The sequence below is a fragment of the Pituophis catenifer genome, unplaced genomic scaffold (assembly GCF_029215685.1).
Source record: "Pituophis catenifer annectens isolate HBS135680 unplaced genomic scaffold, rPitCat1.0.hap2 SCAF_1, whole genome shotgun sequence".
NCBI lineage: Eukaryota > Metazoa > Chordata > Lepidosauria > Squamata > Colubridae > Pituophis > Pituophis catenifer.
Window position 1 is genome coordinate 101,785,387 of NW_027256881.1, and position 22,022 is coordinate 101,807,408.

At 36.6% G+C, this 22,022-nt stretch overlaps 1 protein-coding gene across 1 annotated transcript in view; it reads left to right on the plus strand.

Annotated features, from left to right (window-relative positions):
• Positions 1-22,022, plus strand: part of SEC63 (SEC63 homolog, protein translocation regulator) — a 35,021-nt gene that overhangs the window by 11,504 nt on the left and 1,495 nt on the right. Inside the window, exons 4-20 of the mRNA XM_070932820.1 lie at positions 1,100-1,212; positions 1,810-1,871; positions 3,087-3,145; positions 4,213-4,263; positions 5,030-5,138; positions 6,398-6,492; positions 6,982-7,114; positions 8,220-8,312; positions 9,539-9,693; positions 11,131-11,278; positions 13,456-13,538; positions 15,204-15,263; positions 15,941-16,111; positions 17,233-17,388; positions 17,937-18,038; positions 20,314-20,412; positions 21,531-21,635. Coding sequence (XP_070788921.1) covers positions 1,100-1,212; positions 1,810-1,871; positions 3,087-3,145; positions 4,213-4,263; positions 5,030-5,138; positions 6,398-6,492; positions 6,982-7,114; positions 8,220-8,312; positions 9,539-9,693; positions 11,131-11,278; positions 13,456-13,538; positions 15,204-15,263; positions 15,941-16,111; positions 17,233-17,388; positions 17,937-18,038; positions 20,314-20,412; positions 21,531-21,635 — 1,794 coding nt within the window. The remainder of the gene's footprint in view (positions 1-1,099; positions 1,213-1,809; positions 1,872-3,086; positions 3,146-4,212; positions 4,264-5,029; positions 5,139-6,397; positions 6,493-6,981; positions 7,115-8,219; positions 8,313-9,538; positions 9,694-11,130; positions 11,279-13,455; positions 13,539-15,203; positions 15,264-15,940; positions 16,112-17,232; positions 17,389-17,936; positions 18,039-20,313; positions 20,413-21,530; positions 21,636-22,022) is intronic.

Here is a 22,022-nt window from a genome sequence, read left to right on the forward strand (position 1 = left end):
CGCCATTTGTGACCTTCCCACCTGGCTTTCGATAAGGAAAGTCAATGGGGAAGCCAGAAGAAGGTTGCAAGTCATAGTCGCATGATGATAATCTTAACAATCATGGCTAAAAGGTTGTAGAATTGAGTGTGGTTGTATGATGCCTCACTTAATGACCATATCACTTAACAGTGATTTTTCTGGTCCCTATTGTCATAAATTGAGTTTTTACCTGAATGCCAGTAATTGAACATGTGGTTGTATCCCTGTTGTTTTACTGGCTTTCTAATGATTATAATAAGTTGTAGCTATCTCAAATGATTGTCTGGGGGTAATGATGAATTGGAAGTGGGATATGAAGCTAAATTTTACAATAATTCAGGCAAGCCAAAGGTCTTTTGTAAGTAGTATTAGTGGTGGGTTGCTCCCAGTTCGCACTGCTTCGCAAGAACTGGTAGTAAAATTTTTTAGTAGTTCAGAGAACTGGTAATAACATTGGCTGGCCATGCCCCGGAACCGGTCCCCGGCCTGGTCGCCGCTCGCTTACCCCGCCCACCTGATCAGAGGCTTTTTTTTTTTTTTAACTTTTAAAAGCATTTTTTCTACAACCTCTTCAGCGGAAAAAATGCTTTTAAAAGTAAAAAAAAAGGCCTCTGATGATCCCGCGGCTCAGCTGAGATCATCAGAGGCTTTTCAAAGCATTTTTTCTACAACCTCTTTAGCTGAAGAGGTGTTTAAAAAAATGCTTTGAAAAGCCTCTGACGATCTCAGCTGAGTTGCCTGATCGGCAGAGGCTTTTCAAAGCATTTTTTTCTGCAACCTTTTAAGGTTGTAGAAAAAATGCTTTTAAAAGTTTTTTTTAAAAAAAGCCACGCCCACCCGGTCACATTACCCCCACCAAGCCACGTCCACAAAATAAGCCACACCCACAGAACCGGTAGTAAAAAATTTTAGAACCCACCCCTGAGTAATATATTATTAGTATATTGTGTTTGAGGTTTGTTGTGAATAATCAGAAACAAGGTATAGTGAGTTCAGTGGAAGTTACTTTCAGGAAAGTGAAGGTGATCACATCCGTTATGTATTTCAAATAATTAATTTGAACCTCTTATTTTAATAGGGTGCAACAGTGTCAGAAATTAAAAAGCAATATCGTTTGTTATCGCTGAAATACCATCCAGATAAAGGTGGCGATGAAGTTATGTTTATGAATATTGCTAAGGCTTATGCAGCGTAAGTTTTTTCTGTTCATGGGGGCGAATGGTATTGTAAGCAACATGAATATACACTAATACCATTTTCTATATGTTTCAGTCAGTTTCTCTACTTACAGCAGTTGTTACAATAAGAATTGATTTTGTTTTCTTGTATGTATATAAGTTGATTTGTGATTCTGGTTTATAAAACAAGCAAAGATCTAAGGTCTCCTAATCACTTAGATTTACAGTCATATAAAGGCTTCAGAGGAAGAGAAAATCAGTTTATTATAAATTATTTTCTCCCTTTTGTCATCAGAAGCGCTCATTTAGACCTCAAAGGAGCCTTTTTATCACTGGGGATAATGCTCTCTCTCCCATTTCAAACTGTTTTTTCACCTTTCTTGTCCTATTTGGCTGTTATCAACAGAAGTTATTGTACATCTTGGTGACATTTTTGCATGGTATTCTTGTATGTATACTCTGCCATGTCTGTCTGCTGTGCTATTTTGGTATGGATCATCCTGAGGATTTTCAGTTTTTATGTAGCAATTTTTAAAGCTTTCCTTTGAGCAAGGATAATGTGTACTCTTGAAACAAGCTTTCTAACACAATTGTGCCTCTTATTTTGTAGTTTAACTGATGAAGAATCTCGAAAAAATTGGGAAGAATATGGCAGCCCTGATGGACCACAGGGTAATTCTATAGTTTATTGTACCAAATCATAATTTATGTAGCATCCTGACTTTTGCTCTGTGATTTATTCTATCAGTAACATTTTTCATTTTGTATACTATGTTTGTACAGTAATGTGATTTATCTTTGTAGCTGCGTATTTATGAGGCTAACTTCAATGTCACTCATGCCTCATTCCAATGTTCAGTGAATAGTGATTCACATCAGTGAATCCTGTTATTCAGAGATCCAGCTTCTCAAACCTTTAATATATTTATTGGCTTGTTAGATTACAATCCTACATAGAAATGTTGTCTAATTTGTCTAATTTACATTCTTGCTTCCTACATGGGAATAGCAGTTCTTACATACCTGCAAAATCAGACTGAATTCTGAATATTACCAGGCCAAAATTTCATGTTATGAGAACATTCTGGAGAATTTGGAATATTTCAATTTCAGTGTCATACCTATTGTAAATTCATAGCTACTGATATTTCCAAACCAATCAACAGCTTTTCCTGGAATAATTATAGAGCTTCCACTCCCTATGGGTCAGTTGAAGGGAAGTTGTTTACATAGGCATGAAAGTCAAGGTTAATGCACTGTTGTGTTGTCCTGAGTTGGCCTCAGCAGCATGATGAACTTGCCATAAAGTTACTCTTGATAGTAAACTATCCAGTTATTTAGAGGTAAAACCAAACTGAGTATGCATAATTTATTCAGTTTGTCTATCTTCATCAAGAACATATTTGCAGTTGTCCTTACATCCTTCTAGGGATGTTTCTTTAAAAGTGATCTCACAAAGTTGGCTCTCAAAATGGATGGGATTGTCTTGTTACATAGAAAACAGTTTGTCACCTAACACTTAGCTTGGGTTGTAGTTATCTTTCAGGTCATCTGTACTTTTACAAATAAATAAAGCTTTTTTTCATGCAGTGGGTACCTCTTGATTTTAAAAGAACCTTGTCCTATCTGTGAAGGAATGTTTGTTTATTTTAAGATCCTATGCAGATTAAAGCAAGAAGATTATTCTTTTAGTTAGTTCTGCATCCATGTATGCACCATAGATAGAACTTATTTTTTAAAAATAAGATCCCCCCCCCCCTTTTTTAAAATAAGGGAAAGGTTCGGTTGAAAAGATGTATAATTTACCCAGCTTGTATGACTGAAGAAATGTATGTATGTTGACTATATTGCCATATTTTGCAACCTATTTTTCCATGTTTCTTGCAGCTACAAGCTTTGGAATTGCGTTGCCAGCTTGGATTGTGGATCAGAAGAATTCTATTTTGGTAAAGCAACTCCCAGTTTGGCTGTATTAAGCTGAAAGCCTTAGTGCAGTTGATAGTCTACAGAGGTTTTTTTAAAAATAGTCATTTAGAGAAAAATGATAGTCAATTGATGTGCGTAAACTGTTGCCAGCTTTGGGAAAGTTTGCATTTAGTCCAGTTCTAGGCTTGCTACAGTTTGCGGCTTGCTTCAAAAAGTGCACTTTGCCTATGATTTAGTTATGGTGAGTCTTGGAAGCTTTCTTTTATTACTGTGAGGCAAGGTAATGTAGCAGATTTCAGTGATAATTTGATTTTTCTTACACTGTTCTGCAAGTTTCAGATTTCTGTAAACACATTGAAACACATTCTGTAAACACATTCTGTTCACATTGCCCTGCTGCAGTGAACATAAAAATACCCGAATTGCTGGGAATCCCCCCCCCCCCCAGAGATTTAGTTTGAGGTGTTGTTGCATAATTTCCTGAGGTTACTTAGAATAATCTAATCTGGTGGTTCTCAACCTTGACTCTTTTAAGATGGGTGGATTTCAACTCCCAGAATTCCTCAGTAAACATGCCAGCTGGGAAATTCTGGAAGTCCCCTCATCTTAAAATTGTTAAAATTGCTAAGGTTCAGAAACACTGGTCTTATCTATGGTACTTATTCTGATTTTACCCCCCCCCCCCCCCCCGCCATCATCATACCAGATATTTTCTCCAGCTAGAGACACTAATATATTTTTGAAAATCAAAATAATGCTGGAAACTAAATACAGCTGTACTGGCAATTGGCTTCTTGTAATATAACATGAAAATGATATTTGTGGAGATACGTTATTGTAACTGTTGTCATAATTAGTAAGAGTGTTCTTTGTTGTTTATCTTCAGTAGTTAAACATTTGTTTAGAAAAATAGTTTCTCTTTATCAGATTGAAAATTTAGCAAGGAAAATATTGGAGTCTTTTAAAATATGACTTCATTACCTATTTTGTTACTGAAAACTTTCAGTACTTATGCTTTTATACAAAAAGATGTCTCTGCCTATGTGAGCATTTCTCTGTTTCTGATATTTCTTTTGATATTTCCTAGGTTTTGCTGGTTTATGGATTAGCATTTATGGTTATTCTTCCAGTGGTTGTAGTAAGTATTATTTTAAATCAAGGGTGAAAAGTACATTTCAAAAAATATAAAGTATGTACATACCAAATCTTGCTTTCACAAACTCAACCATCCCAACTTTATGATGATAATTTTCTGATCTGGCAATTTGCATTTACATATCAGCGTGCCAAATTTGTGTAGCAACTTTTAACTATGTCCATGATTATTTAGTCTCTAAGGTTTCCAATTTTTTGAAGATTGTTCATATGCTATCTAGATTCTATTGCTGGCTAAAGCAAAAGGACTAGAATTGGAATTCTGAGTATTCAGAGATTTTGAATTTCATGAGGAAATGTTCTATATTGCTGCACTATGTAGCTTACACCAAAATACAGAAAAATGTGTTTTGGATACTTCTTTAACATAGAGATGTTGAAGCATGAAAATAGGTGCTCAGTTCTTTGCTGAGCAGCATTGACTGCAACTATTATGCCTTTTAATGCAAAGGGTTAGCATTTTAAGTTTGTTGCATTTTCTTCTTTGCAATCATTTTGTTTTCTGTTTTTCCTGCCCCTTGGCACTGTACTACATGATATAAAACTTTTATGCAACACAGATTCTTTGTATCTTTCAACTTTTGATATTGTGAAGTCATCTGTCATCTAAACTGCTAGAGTTTCTGTAATTCATTGCTTCCACAGGATTTATGCTCTTGAGATCACAGAGGTTCAAGACTTTAGATAATAGTAGTATTCATTGCATTTATGCATCATTAATACCAATATTTTTGTTTTAAATGACTTAGGGTTCTTGGTGGTATAGATCAATTCGTTACAGTGGAGACCAGATTCTCATCCGTACAACGCAAATTTATACCTATTTTGTTTATAAAACCAGAAATATGGATATGAAAAGTAAGCATTTTAAACTGGTTTAATTCTAAAATATAAATTTGTGCTTCCTTTGTAGTTATTTAGAGATAGACCTGCATTCTGCAGAATGTTTAAACTTTATGCACTAGATTTTCTGTGGTTTGCTACTTGATTTCTTGAGAAGAATGTGGGATTAAGTTACTGGGTCTATGAATGGGCTGTAACATTTAAGGTGGAATTGGTTAAATTAAATTTTCTCTTACGCAATTTTCCTCATTCTAGGAAGATTCTTGTGTACATTCTATAAAGCATATTATGTTGTTATGGGAGAATCAGTTATGAGAACCCTCTTCCTCCAGCACTTGGTAGAAGTAGGATACAAAGACATAAGGAACCTTTAATTCCCTCTTTCCTCCAACTCTAAAAGATCCAAAAATATTAGCTTTGTCATGGTGGCTGTAGTGATATCATAAAATCATCAACCATGTTCTTATAGCCTCCAGGCACAGCAAGAGAAGGAAGCGTTTCTCACAAACTAAAAAAAGTTGTCCACCCCTGCTTTAGTATATTGAAAAATCATGCTAAAATTCAACATTGTTCTTATTCAAGAACTGCTGCTGCAGTACAATGCCAGTTCTTTCTCATATTTCTGGGACAAGGCCAGCACCTCTTGCCTCCTAACACAATTCTCTGGATGGAACTGTGCATTTAGTTTTTAGTAGCTGCATGATTAGATGGAAAGAATTCTATGATGCTAACATCATAGCTGGCTTTCAAATAATTTTCAGGTTTAAAAATGAAATACGAGATACCAACTGAAGAACGTTAAACAGGCTAAATTATTCACAAGTAAATGTAAAGAAGATACCTATTTATAGGCATTGTAGTGTACTCATACAACTTTATGTTAATGAAGAATAATGGGGTATTAATGTTGCCTGTGAAGACACCATATATTGATATGAAAAGGATGGTAACAGATAAAATTTTAGCTGCTATTTTAATTGTCATCGATGTTGTTTCGTAAATCAATGTACCGCACTTAGCTACCATGGAGAAAGTCCCATTGTAAGATTTCTGAATACCCTTCATGAAAATAGTTGTCTAAGGTTAGTACTTGCTTCTTTAGTGAAAGAGTAATCCTAAGGTATTTGAATTATGCTTAGTTATTTGTTGTTGTTGAGTCTCTGAAGAGAAAGTGGTAAATAAAAATCTTTTGGGACAGAGTTTGAGAAAGTCTTTTGTATATATCTTAATACTTTTTACATACTAATACTAAATTTATTTATTTTTCTCTGCAGGACTTATAATGGTTTTGGCAGGGGCTTCTGAATTTGATCCTCAGTATAATAAAGATGCAACAAGCAGACCTATAGACAATATTCAAATACCCCAGGTTTGTTATTAGTGACATTTTTTCTTTGTGTGTTGGTATCAAATAGTCTTTGACTTGTGACAGATCACTTAGTGATCATTTGAAGTTATGATGGACCCCCCCCCCCCAAAAAAGGTACTTACAACTTAATTCCAAAGTTCCAGTGATTGCACACACCCCGTCACATGATCATATTTCAGGTGCTCAGCAACCAGCCTGCTTTTATGGCCGTTACTAGCATCCTACTTCTGATTTTCAGCAAAAATCTCCCATAGTGAACAATGGGTTCCCTTAATTATTGCAAGTTCACTTAATGATGACAAATTCACTTAGCCATGGTGATTTGCTTAACAACTCCACAAAATAAGGTAGAATCAGATTGGTCATGTGATGACTCACTTTACAACCTTCACGACTTATTACTATAATGGGCAAGGCTCCATTATGATCATACTTCGAGGGCTACCTGTTTCCTACAGTTGCATTATTTTTTTTTTTTTTCATTTTCAGCTTATCAGAGAAATTGGCAGCATTAATTTGAAGAAAAATGAACCTCCGCTTACTTGTCCGTATAGCTTGAAAGCCAGAGTGCTCTTACTATCTCATCTTGCCAGAATGAAAGTTCCTGAGACACTTGAACAAGGTATTTGCTTTTGGAAACCATGAACAAGGATTTGAAATTATCTAATTGAATTATAAGTTTCGTATTTGTTTTGTATGAGCTAGTATTTGTTTTGATGGCAAATAATTTGTTTGCTTTTTTTAAGTTCACAAAAGGAACTCAAGTCTTAAATTGTGCCTTCATCACATACCTATTTTCAGTAATCAGCTACAGAAATTTGAATTGTATCAAACACTTCAAAAAAGTGGCTGAAATCTGTATGTTTCTTAAACTAGGTTATACTTTGAACTAGTTATTTCTGCAAACCGTTCCCCTCCTGCTTCACACCTGTATGAGAGAAGTTCTCTTGTAAATTATTGGTAATGGACAAACAAGCTATAGTAAATGGTTATTTGATAGCTATTGGGTTGCTCTCAGCAACAGAAAATGATGCTTAATTATGACTTCTGGATTTTTCCCCATTACTTGCTTAGGGGAAGAGTCATGGCAGCATAAGAAATGTCTGTCTGTGCATGCCCAAGAATATAGAGTTTATGCATATCTTGGTTTACATTGAGATTTGAGCGTTTGTGTATGTAGATATTGGATGAAACTCTTACCTGTGTCCATCAATCACTGAAAAAAATGTTGCTGGTAGAGAAATTCCCTCTTCCTCTGCATTCTCTCGGTGCCCCCCCCCCCCAAATCTGCTCTAGAGCAGTGGTTATCAACCTGTGGTTCACGGACCCGGGGGGGGGGTGCAGTGTCATCACAGTCGGTCTGCAAAAACTTGAAGAAATGTTATGATTTAAATCTTGAGTTAAGTTTTGGTGGTCCCCGTGGCCATTGTCTGTGGTATTTAAAGGCGGTCCATGGTAAAGAAAAGGTTGAGAACCACTATTCCAGACGATTGAATGATCCTTCAGAGCACATTTTGATATAGATTTTTGAGTTAGGTATGTGAAAGGTTAGGGAAGATGGGATGACCATTAGCACAAACAGAAGCTTGCTTGCATGATGCCATTTGGAGCTTTAACACACATGACAGATGTTTTGGTAGCTATATAATAAGAAAGGAAAGATATAATCATGTATAACATTCACTTTATGCACAGAATTGTTCAGGTTTTTTTCCCCTTTCTTGTAGATCAACAGTTTGTCTTAAAAAAGTGCCCTTCCTTGCTTCAAGAAATTGTAAATGTAATCTGCCAATTAATACTCATGGCACGTAGCAGGGAAGGTAAGTCCTAACATATATTTGTGAATACTACCTCTGTACTGCTAACATACTCTTTCCTGTAACTTTGAACTGAGTGAAACGTTGCACTATAGGGAAAAATGTTTTGAATCAAGGTACATCAAATGGTCTAATTTACAGAATATGTCCAAAATCCAGGACCCATTACTCCTGTGGAATTGAAAATTGGCAATTTTATAAAATGTTGTGTGACATAAAATTATAAAACATTTTATCATATAATACAAAATCTCATAAAACTTTTCCTATGCTGATGTTTGACCGCACTATACAGTTCAACATGGGCTATTTTAAAGGTAGATACATTTCTGGATATATCACAGGTTTTCCATGGAAGACATTGTTGAAGGAATTGAGAAATGTGGTAAGGAAATATCTCTGAAAGGATAACCCAAGGGTTCATGGTTTGTCTAGTAATATTTAAAATCCTATAACTTTTCTATGGAAACAGGTAACATGTAAAGGAGGAGTAACATCGTACTGGTAGTTCTCAACATACAACCATTCATTTAGTGACTGAAGTTAGAACAAGTTACATTGAAAAAAGTGGCTTATGATTATTTTTGACACAATCCTTACAGCATCCCTATGGCTACGTGATCAAATTCAGGTGCTGGGCAACTGGCATGTGTTCATTGATGGTTGCAGTGTCCTAGGGTCATGTGATCCCCTTTTGCGACCTTCTGACAAGCAAAGTCAATGGGGAAGCCATATTTACTTAGCAAACATATCACTACCTTAACAGCTGCAGTGCTCACTTAACAACTGTGGCAAGAAATATCGTAAAATGAGGCAAAATTCATTTAATTTCACTTCACATTTGCTTAGCAATGGAAATTTTGGACTCAATTGTGGTCACAAGTCGAGGATTACCTGTATTTATTTTAACTGTCAGGGTTTGCGAGTTGATTTAGGCAGTCTTAAACTAGAACAAGAGATCTGATAATATTAAGGTTATTCCTTCTCTGAGTCCATTTTCCATTTTCACTAAAGTAGCTAGTACTACAGGGAGGCGATAGCTTAACGATGCACACTCCTTGCTTAACTACAAGCAGTGTAGTCACATGACATTGTGCTTTATGACTGCATTGCTTAGTTGTGGAAATTTTGGTACCGATTACCATTGTAATTTGAGGACTACCTATACTGTATATTGCTAATTAATACTGACAATTGAATATAAATATTTCCCTATGTTTCTCCCTCAGAAAGAGAATTTCGTGCTCCCTCATTGGCTTCTTTGGAAAACTGCATGAAACTTTGTCAGATGACCGTCCAAGGGCTTCAGCAGTTTAAGTCTCCACTCCTTCAACTCCCACATATTGAAGAAGATAATCTCAGAAGGGTGTCTAATCATAAAAAGGTAGAAGAAATTGAGATGATCTGTAGCTTCTTAGAGCTCATTTGATCTACTACATTCTGGAAAATGTTTATTCTTTGAGACACTTGATTGTTTGGTGTAATAGTTATGGAACTGGCCTGGAAACTAGGAGAGTATGAGTTCTAGTCCCACTTTAGGCATGAATGCCAGCTGGGTGACCTTGGGCCAGTCATACACTTTCAGCACAATCCATCTCACAAGGTTGTTACTGTGGGGAAAATAGGAACATTATGTATATTTGCTGCCTTGACTTATAAAATAAAAAGTTAGGATAAAAACAAACAAACAAATGCATACAGAATTTTGTCGAAAAGGATTATATTTCAAAGTAATAAAAAAAAGTCTACAATAACTGTTGGCCCAAATCCCCAAAAAGCAAACAGCTACAGGTAATCCTCAATTTAAGACCACAATGGAGCCTGGAATTTTGGTTGCAAATTGTGGTTGTAAGTTGAAGCAAGTTTGCAGACTTGATTTTATGACTGTTCTTATGACATTCATCGTTGTTGTTAAATCAAGTGGTTGTTTGGTGAAACAATTGGTTGTTAAATGAATCCAGCATATCCAGTGGGGCAGTTTTTGCCGTTTTCTGCTGGAAACTGGCAAAAAAATGTCACAAATTTGTCATGCCACTGTGGGATGTTGCAACTGATTGTAAATGCAAGCCAGTTGCAAAGTGCCTGAACTGCAATTCTCTCTCTCTCTCTCCCTTCCCCCCTCCCTTTCTCCCTCTTTCTCCCCTCTCCCCCCTCCCCATCTGTGTGTGTGTGAGAGAGAGAGAGAGAGAGAGGAAAAGAGAGAGAGAAGAGAGACAGTCATAACTTTGAGATGATGTAAATAGCTTTTTTGTAGTTCATCCTTAAGCAATCTGTCATAAGTCTAGGACTACCTGTACTTGTTAAGCGACTCAGAGCTACTAATCACTCATTCTGATAAAACTATCATCAGCCACATGACATTAACCTGACTTTGAATGCTAGAATGCTACTTACTGCTGCACAGCCTTTTATAGTGCAAATTTACTGTCAACTGATGATGCTTAGCTTTCTGTTTTTTAGAAATGGCATTTCTGAGTAGATGGAAAGGTGGAATATAAAGTAGATAGAAGTTTGATAATTTGAGGCTAGTTATTGAGTTGACAAGGGGGGTGTGGATAGGAAAAAGGAAGTGATATTCATTTCCTACCTTCCTGTCTCCTCTCTCGTTTGATCTCAGTGATTATCCAGTTGATCTTTATGTTTAATTAATTAAACATTGCTCCATTTCCAGAGAATCACATATAGCGATTCAACATATTTTGCAATATGTTTTTGTAATAATTAAAGTAAAAGCAAACTTGATGTTTGATACAGCTCCTGTTCTTGATCATTCATGTTTAATACTTAGAAATGTATGTTTTGTTTTGCTTAATGAAAACAGTACAAAATTAAATCTATCCAAGACTTGGTGAGTTTGAAAGCCTCAGATCGTCACAATTTACTTCACTTTCTTGAAGATGAAAAATATGAAGAAGTCATGGCTGTCCTTGGCAGTTTTCCACATATCATCATGGATATAAAACCCCAGGGTAGGTGGTGTGTGCTGTCTTACTGAGTTGATCAGGATTCCTATTATCAAATTAATGCTATATATTTAATAGTAAAAGTGAATTTACACTGTTAATCCCTTAGGAATTTTAAGATCTCTGGCATTGGCTGTCTTAGATTTGAGGGTCAAATAAAGAGGACATAATAAGCTTCCATGTTGACAGGTTAATATGTATAAGTCTGGACAAGGGCTGTGAAAAATGTTTCAAGGTTGGAATTTCCCAAATTGCCCTATTTGCAAATATGAAACCACTCTGGCCATGGAACAGGCTACTCCAAGCACTGCAGAAGAGTTTCAAGCTTGAAAAAGCTATTCTCAGTATAAAATGCTTCCTAGCCGATGGTTTTCAAGCTTGAATCGTTTAGAACAGGGGTGTCAAACTTCTGTCGTCACAGCAGCGTTACGTGACATATCACAACTCCCCCCACTTCGCTAAACTGGGCGTGCCCAGTGTGTGATGCATCCAGCCTGTAGGCCGCAAGTTTGATATCCCTGATTTAGGAGGATATTAAGTTTTGTTTTTGAAATGAGAATGTTGTGAAATTTCATATTCAGAATGGTTCAGAATGAAATATATTCTGCAACTGTGATGGAAGACCGCAGTTTACTAAGTGTTTCTCATATAAATCATGACGAATTTTGACACAGCCATGTTCAGTTAATGCTAGCTGGTGTGTAAACAACCTCTTGCCTGAGCTGTTTTCAGGAATAGACTGAATTAATACCAGCCTGATATAGATTATAAATTAGTCATACATAGCATTGCATTTGTAGTAATTCACTGCTTGTACACAGATTTTAAGTAGAAACCTTAAACATTTTTCTGGGTCTTATTTTCTGTTCGTGTTCCTGGGTTTGTTTACTTTTCTGAGTTTTTGAACACTCATTGGGGGATGGATATGTACAGTATGTACAGACATGCACACATACCCCTGTTTTGATAATGCATCTTTCTCCCCTACTAGGAAGAAACAAGGATTCATTGTTTTCCAGAATTAACGTATCAAATTTTATTTGATTTTTAAAAATGTACCCATTAAAATAGGCTTGGTTGATCTAAATGGGCAGTAGTCATTCAATTCATTTTTAAACCTAAGTACATATGAAGCTGTAGATGTTGATCAGTATCACTTGAGGATATAGTCCCTTTTACTTGTTAAAGAGTTCCTGTGAGGAAATTTGATAATTTTAAAAAAATTAGAACATCTTTCTTTTTCCTTAATCCATTAAACCTGTTTACCTTTGCTTAATTGAAGCTCTTACTATTACTTTTTAAAGATTTGTTTTTAAAGAAGTGGTTTGATTTTCTAAACAGTTAAATTAAGGAATTCAGTGTGATCTCTAACTCCATGCTCCCCTTTCCATTTATGTGATTTGATGGGTTATCTTTGCTTTATTTTACTATTCATTTGCAACCTAGACCATTATTCAGACCAGCCTGTCCCAACGTGTTTCCCTTCAGATATGTTGGATTTTTTTTATCTGATGCCAGTTTATATGGCAGGTATAATCAATGCAGCAGTCCTGCACATCTGGCAGTCATCAGACGATGCCAGGGAGATACAGTACTAAAAATACAGTTTTAGATTCCTTTGTTATCTTTTTTTTTATTATACATTGAGCTATCTAAAGTCCTTTAGTTCCAAAATAGGAGTGCACATAACAATTTGAATTCAAAATGTTTGGAATTTGAAATACCCGGCTCAAGTATGAAACACCACATTTTGAATGCAAAACTGTTTTGAGTGCAAAGCAACTATTTCAAGACTGAAAACAGAGATGGTTTAAATATGATATAGTCCAGATTTGGAACATTTTACACACCTTTATTCAAAAGTATGCATTTTAAACTTTTTAAAAAGAGGATTCTGTGCAGAGTCTTTGAAGTAGAAATTGAATATATATAAATTTGTCTTTGAGCAGCTATCAAAAGCCTCTCTTCTTATATAGTCTGGCATTCTTCCTTTGTCCTTCAATCTGCAGCTGCTTGTGATGTATCTTTAAGGTCCTTTGAGTTTTATCATTAAATGAGATGGTTGGATAAAATCCAGATGAGAGCTCAAGCTGCAAAAAATTAGCTTTTTTGAGTCATGCATTTAAAAGTTGAGTAAAACCTATTCACAAGAAAGCTATATAATTGGGGAACCTTTATTTCAGTTTTGGATGATGAAGACAGTAATAACATCACTGTAGGATCGCTAGTCACAGTTTTGGTCACCTTGACAAGACAGACAATGGCAGTAAGTATTTATTGATACGCACTGTTCTTGGGTTTATTTATGCTATATCCGGTCATATCCCTGAATGCATCAAGAAGCAAGCTGCACAAGGCTGTGGAATTCCCTATGACTTCAGTTCATGCCAAAATCCCCACTTGTGGCTTTTTTATGTGGTATATGAAGGGAAACTTCTGAATTTGAAGCCCTCTGCTTCAAATTAGATATACTTACTGATTACAGGATTTGTTCTAGATCCCAGTCTAATGACTCAGCCTCTCCACTCTCAGAAAGGGCGTTCAGGTAAGACAACGCCCCAATCTGATTTGTGCCAAATCTGACGCTTTGTTTCGCTGGACAAGAATTGGAAATATATAAATAATTATAATAGACAAATATATTATGCCATATAGGGACAATTAGGGCCCCAAATATCATCTGATTCTGTTAAAATGTAAAACAGAATCTAATGTTATTTGTGGCCTGGTTGTCCCTTCCAGATAGAATAATCCTGCAATCAAATTTCCAGTAAATAGTTTGGGGAGCACTTAATAAGTTAGTCCTTAGTTGTTCTTAAAAAGTTCCCCCTACTCCATCTGTCTTAAGTATTTCTGGGTCAGTTTTTATGGAACCATGAACTGTGGTTTGATAATCTGCCATAGTTCAACAGGGCACAAATGCAGCTTTTGTGTTATCAAAGGTGATTTGGGATGGGGAGCGACCTTCGGTATCCAAGAAAAAAATTACAGGTACTTGTGCTAAATAGGTAATTCAATGCTAGGTAAAGAAACTTCTCCTGATTAAAAAGAGATACACAGTTTTTTTGCCTCTCCCTTACAGCTCATATCTCTAAAATGTTTTTTGCTTAGCATTAGAACAAAAGATTTTACATTCACTTTTCACTTTGTGAAAGTGGATACTGTTAATGCCTTTTTGGAAATGCAGATAACTACAAGAAGGAAACACAGTATTGTGCTTCTTGACTTTTTAAATGAAATAATCTTTCTGTACCTTTTTTTAATAGCATAGTTTGCAGATGTGTGTTTATCAGCTGGGAGAGGTAACGCTCATTCATCTTCACATATGGTCAAAAGGTAGATCTCTGGATGATTTATAGTAGATCTGCCTGTATGATATCCTTGCAGTTCCTTTACAACAATGATAATGAAGACATTTTCTCCTTCATTTTAAATTAGACAAAAGAAAGAAAGAAAAAGAAGAAAGAAATTTATATTGCCCAGAGTCACCTTATAAAAGAGATGGGCAGCATAAAAATTCAATAAATATGTAAAAAGAACTGCAAATGTATGTCTCAAAGATGCTCTCTCAAAAGATACCTTTGAGACAGTTATGACCAAGATGACTGAGAATCTCCACAGACAACTGCAAATGTAGTTCTGGCATTTCAGACCAACTCTTAATGTAAGCCATATGCACACACTGTTCCTTGATTCTTCCATTTGCATATTTGCTTTCAACAGTTATTTACAATTAAATTTAAAAATATCTTGTAGAAAGCCCGTAGTCTTTCTACCAATTGATTAAAATTTCCCTCTATTAATAACTGGATTCTTCATCTTGAGAAATACGAACCAATGTTTCACTTTCTGTTCATTATTAATGTTTAATTGATCAGTTTTTCATGTTGATACAGAGAGACTAAGGTAATTTATTTCTCCCTTTATTCAGGAAGTGTTTGAGAAAGAACAGTCAACCTGTTCAGCTGAAGAACAGCCTGCAGAGGATGGCGTAAGTTTAAAACATAGGTGTGGATGGTTGTGTTGTAATTCCTTGAAGTTTGTTTAGTAACCGTCTAGGTTTTCTCTTTGAAATGAGTCCTGTTGCTAAATTGCAAGATTGCCAAATAATTTATGATCATTTTAACCGTTGGAAGGTAAAACCATTTGGAAGGTTAATTTAATCTGATTTCTGTGCTTACAACAGGTGGACCCCTACTTTTTTGGTACCAATGACTGGTTTCGTGGAATACAATTTTTCTACTAACCGGGGTGGGGGAATAGTTTTGGTTTCACTCGCTGCTCTGCCACTCACCTTCACCTATGCAGACCAGTTCCTAGCAGGCTATGGATTGGTACTGGTCTGTAGCCTGGCAGTTGGGGAGCCCTGGTTTATAACATAAACTTTGTGTAAAGTATTCAGCGGCTTTTGTTGAGAAGACAACAAACATACATGAAACGATAGCCAGGTGGGGCTTTGCTGGTGTTGTACTTGTGATAACTGTGAGCCAGCTTCTGTAGAGCCAGCTGTTCCCTCTAGAGATGCCCATAGATAGTGGTGCCCTGGTCAGTTGCTTTTATCCACCAATGCCTGATATTAAAAGGTCTGTGTTAATTTCTGTATACTTAAAGCACTTGGGTGGCTCAAGGACTGAAGTGTAACCATTTTAAATATTACTACCTTTGCAGCAAGGAGACCTTAATAAATCGAAGAATAAAGGATGGCAGCAGAAGAACAAAGGAGCAAAGAAGACTTCCAAATCAAAGAAGAAAAAACTTGTGAAAAAGAAGCCAGCTCCTGCTCCTTTGCTACAAACAAAGCAGCTGAAGCAAAAACAAGCTAATGGGGTTGCTGGGAATGTATGTGTCAATCGAAATGGATTGGGATTTTTGTTTTCGGGCGTGTTGAAGTACTTAAATTTCAGAGAAACTGTGGACCAGTTTGTAGTTTAATGAAAAATGGAGAACAATACCAAGCAAAATTATGTGTGGATTGTAATATGCAAAATAATTTGATTTCTATGAGACCTAACACCTCTGTTTAGAACTCATAGACTAAATTTCATATTGGTTAATCGTAGCCTGTAGAATACAGTAGCTGAGCATTATGAAATCCTGATAAGTAATGAAGGGAAGAGGTTCTTTATGCTATAGCATATCCTTCCTGTTTTAAGTACAGTATCATTTGGTAGCGTGCCTTTATTTTTATTTTATTTTACTTTTAAATTAGAGAATGTCTTAAATTTTGCTATAAGTGATTATCCAAAGAAAGCTAAGGAAGATGCTAATAAAGAAGACATATTCATGAGATGAAATAATCTAATACAGGGGTGTCAAACTCAATTTTATTGAGGGCCACATCAGTGTTGTGTTTGACCTTGGGGGGCCGGAGTGAGTGGGGCAGGGTGGGCATGGCCAGCTTGACATCACTTGTGTCGGGTGCCCCTGTGGGGGTCCCAAGCTCCATTTTTGACTGCGACGGCCTCCTGGAACCCTCTGCCAGCGAAAATGGAGCTTGGGAGGGCTGCCTGTGGCCTTCGCGAGCTCCATTTTTGGCTGCAATGTCCTCCTGCAACTGAATGCAGCCCTCCTGAGCTCCGTTTTTACTCGCGGACTGGTCCTTTGCTGTTTCCAGGGCAGCCCCGCAGGCCAGATCTAAGCATCCCACGGGCCAGATCCGGCCCCCGGGCCTTGAGTTTGCCACCCCTGATCTAATAGATCAAAGGCAAAGGATCCTTTGACTCAAGTTCAACTCTTGGTGATTGCGTAGACACATCTGTATTGTTGTTAGTAAAAAACATGGAGGTAGTTTGACACTGGCTTCTTCTGGGTTGTTGTTTGTATCTGCATCCTAGGACTAATCAGGTTTGATCCTGCTTAGATTTTATAATCGATCAATCAACATTGGCTACAATTTGCCGCCTCTGATAAATTAGTGTTATGAGCATGACTGAATGTAAAATTACCCTTTTTAAATTTAGGAAATTGTCAAGGATGATGATTACGATGTTTCTGATAAAGGAAGTGAATCTGAAGAAGATGACACCAATCGGGAATCATTAAGTGAGAAAGATGATGGCAGTGACCGAGACTCTGACAGAGAACCAGATGAAAAGCAAAGCAAGGATGATGAAGCTGTAAGATTTATTTTTAAAAATTTCTTATTATTATTTTTATAACAATATAACAATACAAGACATACAACATTTATATGAATACTCTTTTTACAGCTATTTCGTGATGGTCTTTCTTTGTTATTTACAATTTAGAAAGATTTATTTTTATTAGCTGTTGGAGAAATACTAGGATGGTCATTTAATCTAACCCAAAACCTTTCCTACGATAAGACATTTTCATCAGTCCATTCAGTGGGGGTAAAGGGAGGGATAGTATTTTGTAGTTAGTAAAACTAAGTAAAACACAGAATTGGAAAGTTTTTGTAAAGTATATGAGCTTCCTGTTTCTCTGTAACATGTCTACTAATATAGTAAACCATCCAAATGTTTTTATTCATACAATGAAATTGGTAAAATGCATTTAAAAATTGGTAGTTCTTTTCCTTTCCAAATTATTATTAAGATACAAATGCATTCCTATTTTAATTTACATACTCTTCTCAATCTGCAGAAAAGTTATTTTCATGAGAAAGACACAAATAAACAGAATATTTTTCTTTTTCTACTAGGAGTGGCAAGAATTACAACAGAGTATACAACGAAAAGAACGGGCTCTCTTGGAAACCAAGTCAAAAATAACTCATCCTGTTTATACTCTCTACTTTCCTGAGGTCAGCAAAAAGATAGCTAAATATGCTTGAGATGAACTGAGATGAAGTGAATGCAAAATTTCAGAATAGTTTCTATTTGGGCCTTAAACATTTAATTCCTCAGTAATACCTTCTGAAAAGCAAGGTAGATTTTGAGTCTTAACTAGCATAGTGCTTGAAATTGTGCAAAACCTGTGGCTGTTCTTATGCACAGCTATGCTGTTTTATGCATTTCCATATTCACTAGAATGTGGAAGAACATTATCCTGAGAGTATACCCAGTATATTTTGTTAAGATTAAAGAAGATGCTCTAACCTGTCAAGTTTCCCATCATTTAATGTTGCTTTGTTATTTTTTTAGTATTCTATTTTGTGTTTTTGGCAGAATATTAAACTAGATTTTAACAATATATCCTAGTTCATGATCATGAGCTAATATAAATAATCCACATAGTTCCTCTGTTTTTGTTCCTCTGTTCTCGTAAGCATCTAAATACTGAAAGGAGGAGGAATTTGTTATAAAATAACCTAAATATATGGCTACTTTTGAAGAAATAATGATTGCATAAACTGCTTTAAATCAGGCTACGGTTTTGCTATTTTGGATGATTCTTTTTTGAATCATGTGCAGTGCCTTTCCTTCCTGGTTTCTTTATCTATAATTGTAAAGTCACAGCGCATAGGCTGTGTGCAGTGGTTGGTAGACCATTCACATTTATTTATATAAATTAGATGAATTTTTATTTAATCAGTCATTGAAATAAGGAAGATTGTTCTAATGTTCAACTTGTCACATGTGTATATTGATTCCCTGGCATGACTCCATTTAGTGCCCTAAGAACATTGCCCACTTGAAGGGTGCAGTTCCATTTTAACCCAACATATGCTTTAATGTTTAAAATTTTACTTTCTGTAATACAATTGGTACCTTCACCAAGAAGAGTTTTACTTTGTTGTAATGCAATTTCTGCCTATGTAGGGTCACATGTCTGATACCTGGAACCATGTTATGCATTTTTTCAAAATTATGACTAATCATTCCATTCAGCCTATTTCCATGACTATTGGAAGTTGATGTTGCCCTGTTGAGTTTTGCTTCAGACAAAATAGAAAGAAACAACTAGGACCCTATGAGAAAACATTGTAGTACATTTTCATTCCTTAACACTGGCACATCTACCGTGTTTCTCAGAAAATAAGACCGAGTTTTATTTTCTTTTAGACTTGAAAATAAGCATCTGGGCTTATTTTCGAGGCAGTCTTACTGTTTTTGAGGTGCAGCAGGCCAGACTCAGTGAGCTGTATGCACTGTGGACGCACCACATCATTCCGAATCTTCAGCATTCAGAATGGAGGCTTTTTGGTGAACGGGAGGAAAATGGGGAGGGGGTTTTTCCTGCCTGCCATCCTTCCCTCAGTTGTGCTGAGCTTGAGGAATGGATGACAGGCAGGAAAATTCCCCTCCCCATTTTCCTGCCGTCTGTCAAAAAGCTTCCATTCCAAAGCTTTTTGGAGAGCCTCCCAAAAAGAGGGAAAAAGCCTCCCAAAAGAGCCTCCCCAAAAAATGGAAAAAGCGAAGCAGCTGGCCACGGAGCAGCCGGCTTTGGGGAAGCGGTCCAACAAACAGAAGCGCTGCGCCCAGAAAGAGAAGGGCAAAAGCGGTATTTGTACTGCCCCAAGAGGCCAGCGGGCTGCAGCCGGAGAGTTGCCCCACCCGTGCCACCACTCATGCTGGCCATGCCCATCCCCCCTGCTTGTTTTTGGGGTAGGGGTAATATTCGGCCCACCCCCCCCAAAATTAGGGTTGGGATTATTATTGGGGTGGGTTGTGTTTTCGGAGAAACACAGTAGTTAGGATGTCAGATTCTGTGTTCTAATCCAGAATGTGGCTCAAGCCTGGCAATTGTCTTCACTTCCATTTCCAGATGTATTCAGCATTCCACAACAACAGAATCTTGCACTAGGTAGAGTTTTAAATAGGTTAATCCTAAGGGCATATCCCAATGCTTACATCCTATGATATTATCTGTGTCTCTCTTCTTCCCCCCCCCCCCCCCCCCGCCAAAGAGTAATGTGTGCCTAAAAATGGTCAAAAGAGAAATCTTTGAGCCTTTGGCCAAAGTTTGCTTTGTATGAGATGGTGTAACAGTGAAGCTAACAGAACTTAATTTGACTGTTTCTCTTGGAATGAGCCAATTTACAGTTTCTGTTCCAAAACTTCAGTTACAGATTTGGTTGATGAAAATCACATCAGGATTGTGATCTTTGCTGTCTCTTTCTTCCCTCTCTTTAATAGGAAAAACAGGAGTGGTGGTGGCTATATATAGCAGATAGGAAGGAGCAAACACTAATATCAATGCCATATCACGTGTGTACACTAAAAGACCAAGAAGAGGTGCAGTATTTCATTTATTTCTTTTTTAAAAAATAAATTTTATTAATTTTCTATTTATTACATTTCTTAGTGCTTAATAAACATTGTGTTGTTTGGGTATTTAAATTGCTTAACAATACAAATTCCCTTCTTACTCTCCACCCCTTTTTCCCAACCATTGGTAAAATAAGTTCCATGTTTGATAATATTCTGTGTCTTCTTTCTGTTTGATTTTGAATGTAAGTCTATCCATTTCTGCACAATCTAATATCCTCTTAATTATCTCTTCATCTTGTGGTATTTCTTCATTTTTCCAATATTGTGAAAAAATAATCCTTGCTGCTGTTAGTATTTCATTTATTTCTGATTTTTAAAAACTGGGATGGCTTGGTGGTTTTTTGGGCTCTTTTCGGCTGATAAAAGTAGGCAAGATGGAGCTATGTGTTGTATGGTCTGTCGTCCCCATCTCACTCCTATTCCTTCTCTGGATCTCAATTATTGTCTCAGCTTCTGCTTTTCCTAGGGTCTAGACCAATGTTTCTCAATCTCAACGAGTTGAAGACCTGTTGGAATTCTGGGAGTTGAAGTTCACAGGTCTTCAACTCGCTGAGATTGAGAAACACTGGTCTAGACCCTGCCTGACTCATAGCTTCTCATTCAGCAAAACCTGCTTAGCCAGTACTGACAGAGAAATTAGACAGTCATTCTAAGGAAGACGTTTTTCCTTCTGCAGGCTTTAGCTGCTGCATAAGAAAAGCCTAATTTAATGTTGTGTAATGTTAAAGTGTTTGATGAGGAGCATTGAGAAATTAGGTATTTTATACTAACAGATCACCTGGAATTTGTTGTAATTGGAGAACAACTATACAGATGTAGCATATTTGATATTCAGTGCTGTCAGTAAATTTTTTTCAAGCATTTTTTTTTTTTTGGCCATAAAAAGATTTTTCCTCCGTTCTCGCTAAATTTCAGAAAGTGGATTTGTTAAGCCACAGTACATAGCTCATTGAATATAATCAATTCAGCACTAGAAAGATTGAAGCCTAGCACTTTCTAAAGTTGTATGCTGTTTGTTTTACTGAAGTCATTTCATTGTTCTGCTTTTATAACTTGAGCTGAGTGATTACATGTATTTCCAGGTAGAACTAAAATTTCCTGCACCGGGTAAACCTGGAAACTACCAATATACCGTTTATTTAAGATCGGATTCCTACATGGGCTTGGATCAGATTAAACCATTAAAGGTAGGTTTCTCACACAGATGGGTTTGATGGAGAGGATTCTACAAGTTTAGTAGAACTTGTGTTGCGGTATACTAACAACTGCACTGACTTGTACCTCATGTATCTACAAATTGTCCTGTACAAGTAGTCTTCAATTTATGATTGGGGGCTTAATGACAGTTTGAAGTTATGATGAACCTTCCCAAAGCTATATATGACCCAGTTTTCAAGTTCTGACGGTCCCCTACCCTGTGATCACATAATTGCATTTTGGGTACTTGGCAACCAGCTGCGGAGTCCTGCAGTCATATGACCATTTACACTGTGTTTTATTTCACGTTTCTGGTGAAAAATACCCTACTTAACTGTGATTTTAACTTGACTGTGATTTTCACTTAGCATTGTGAC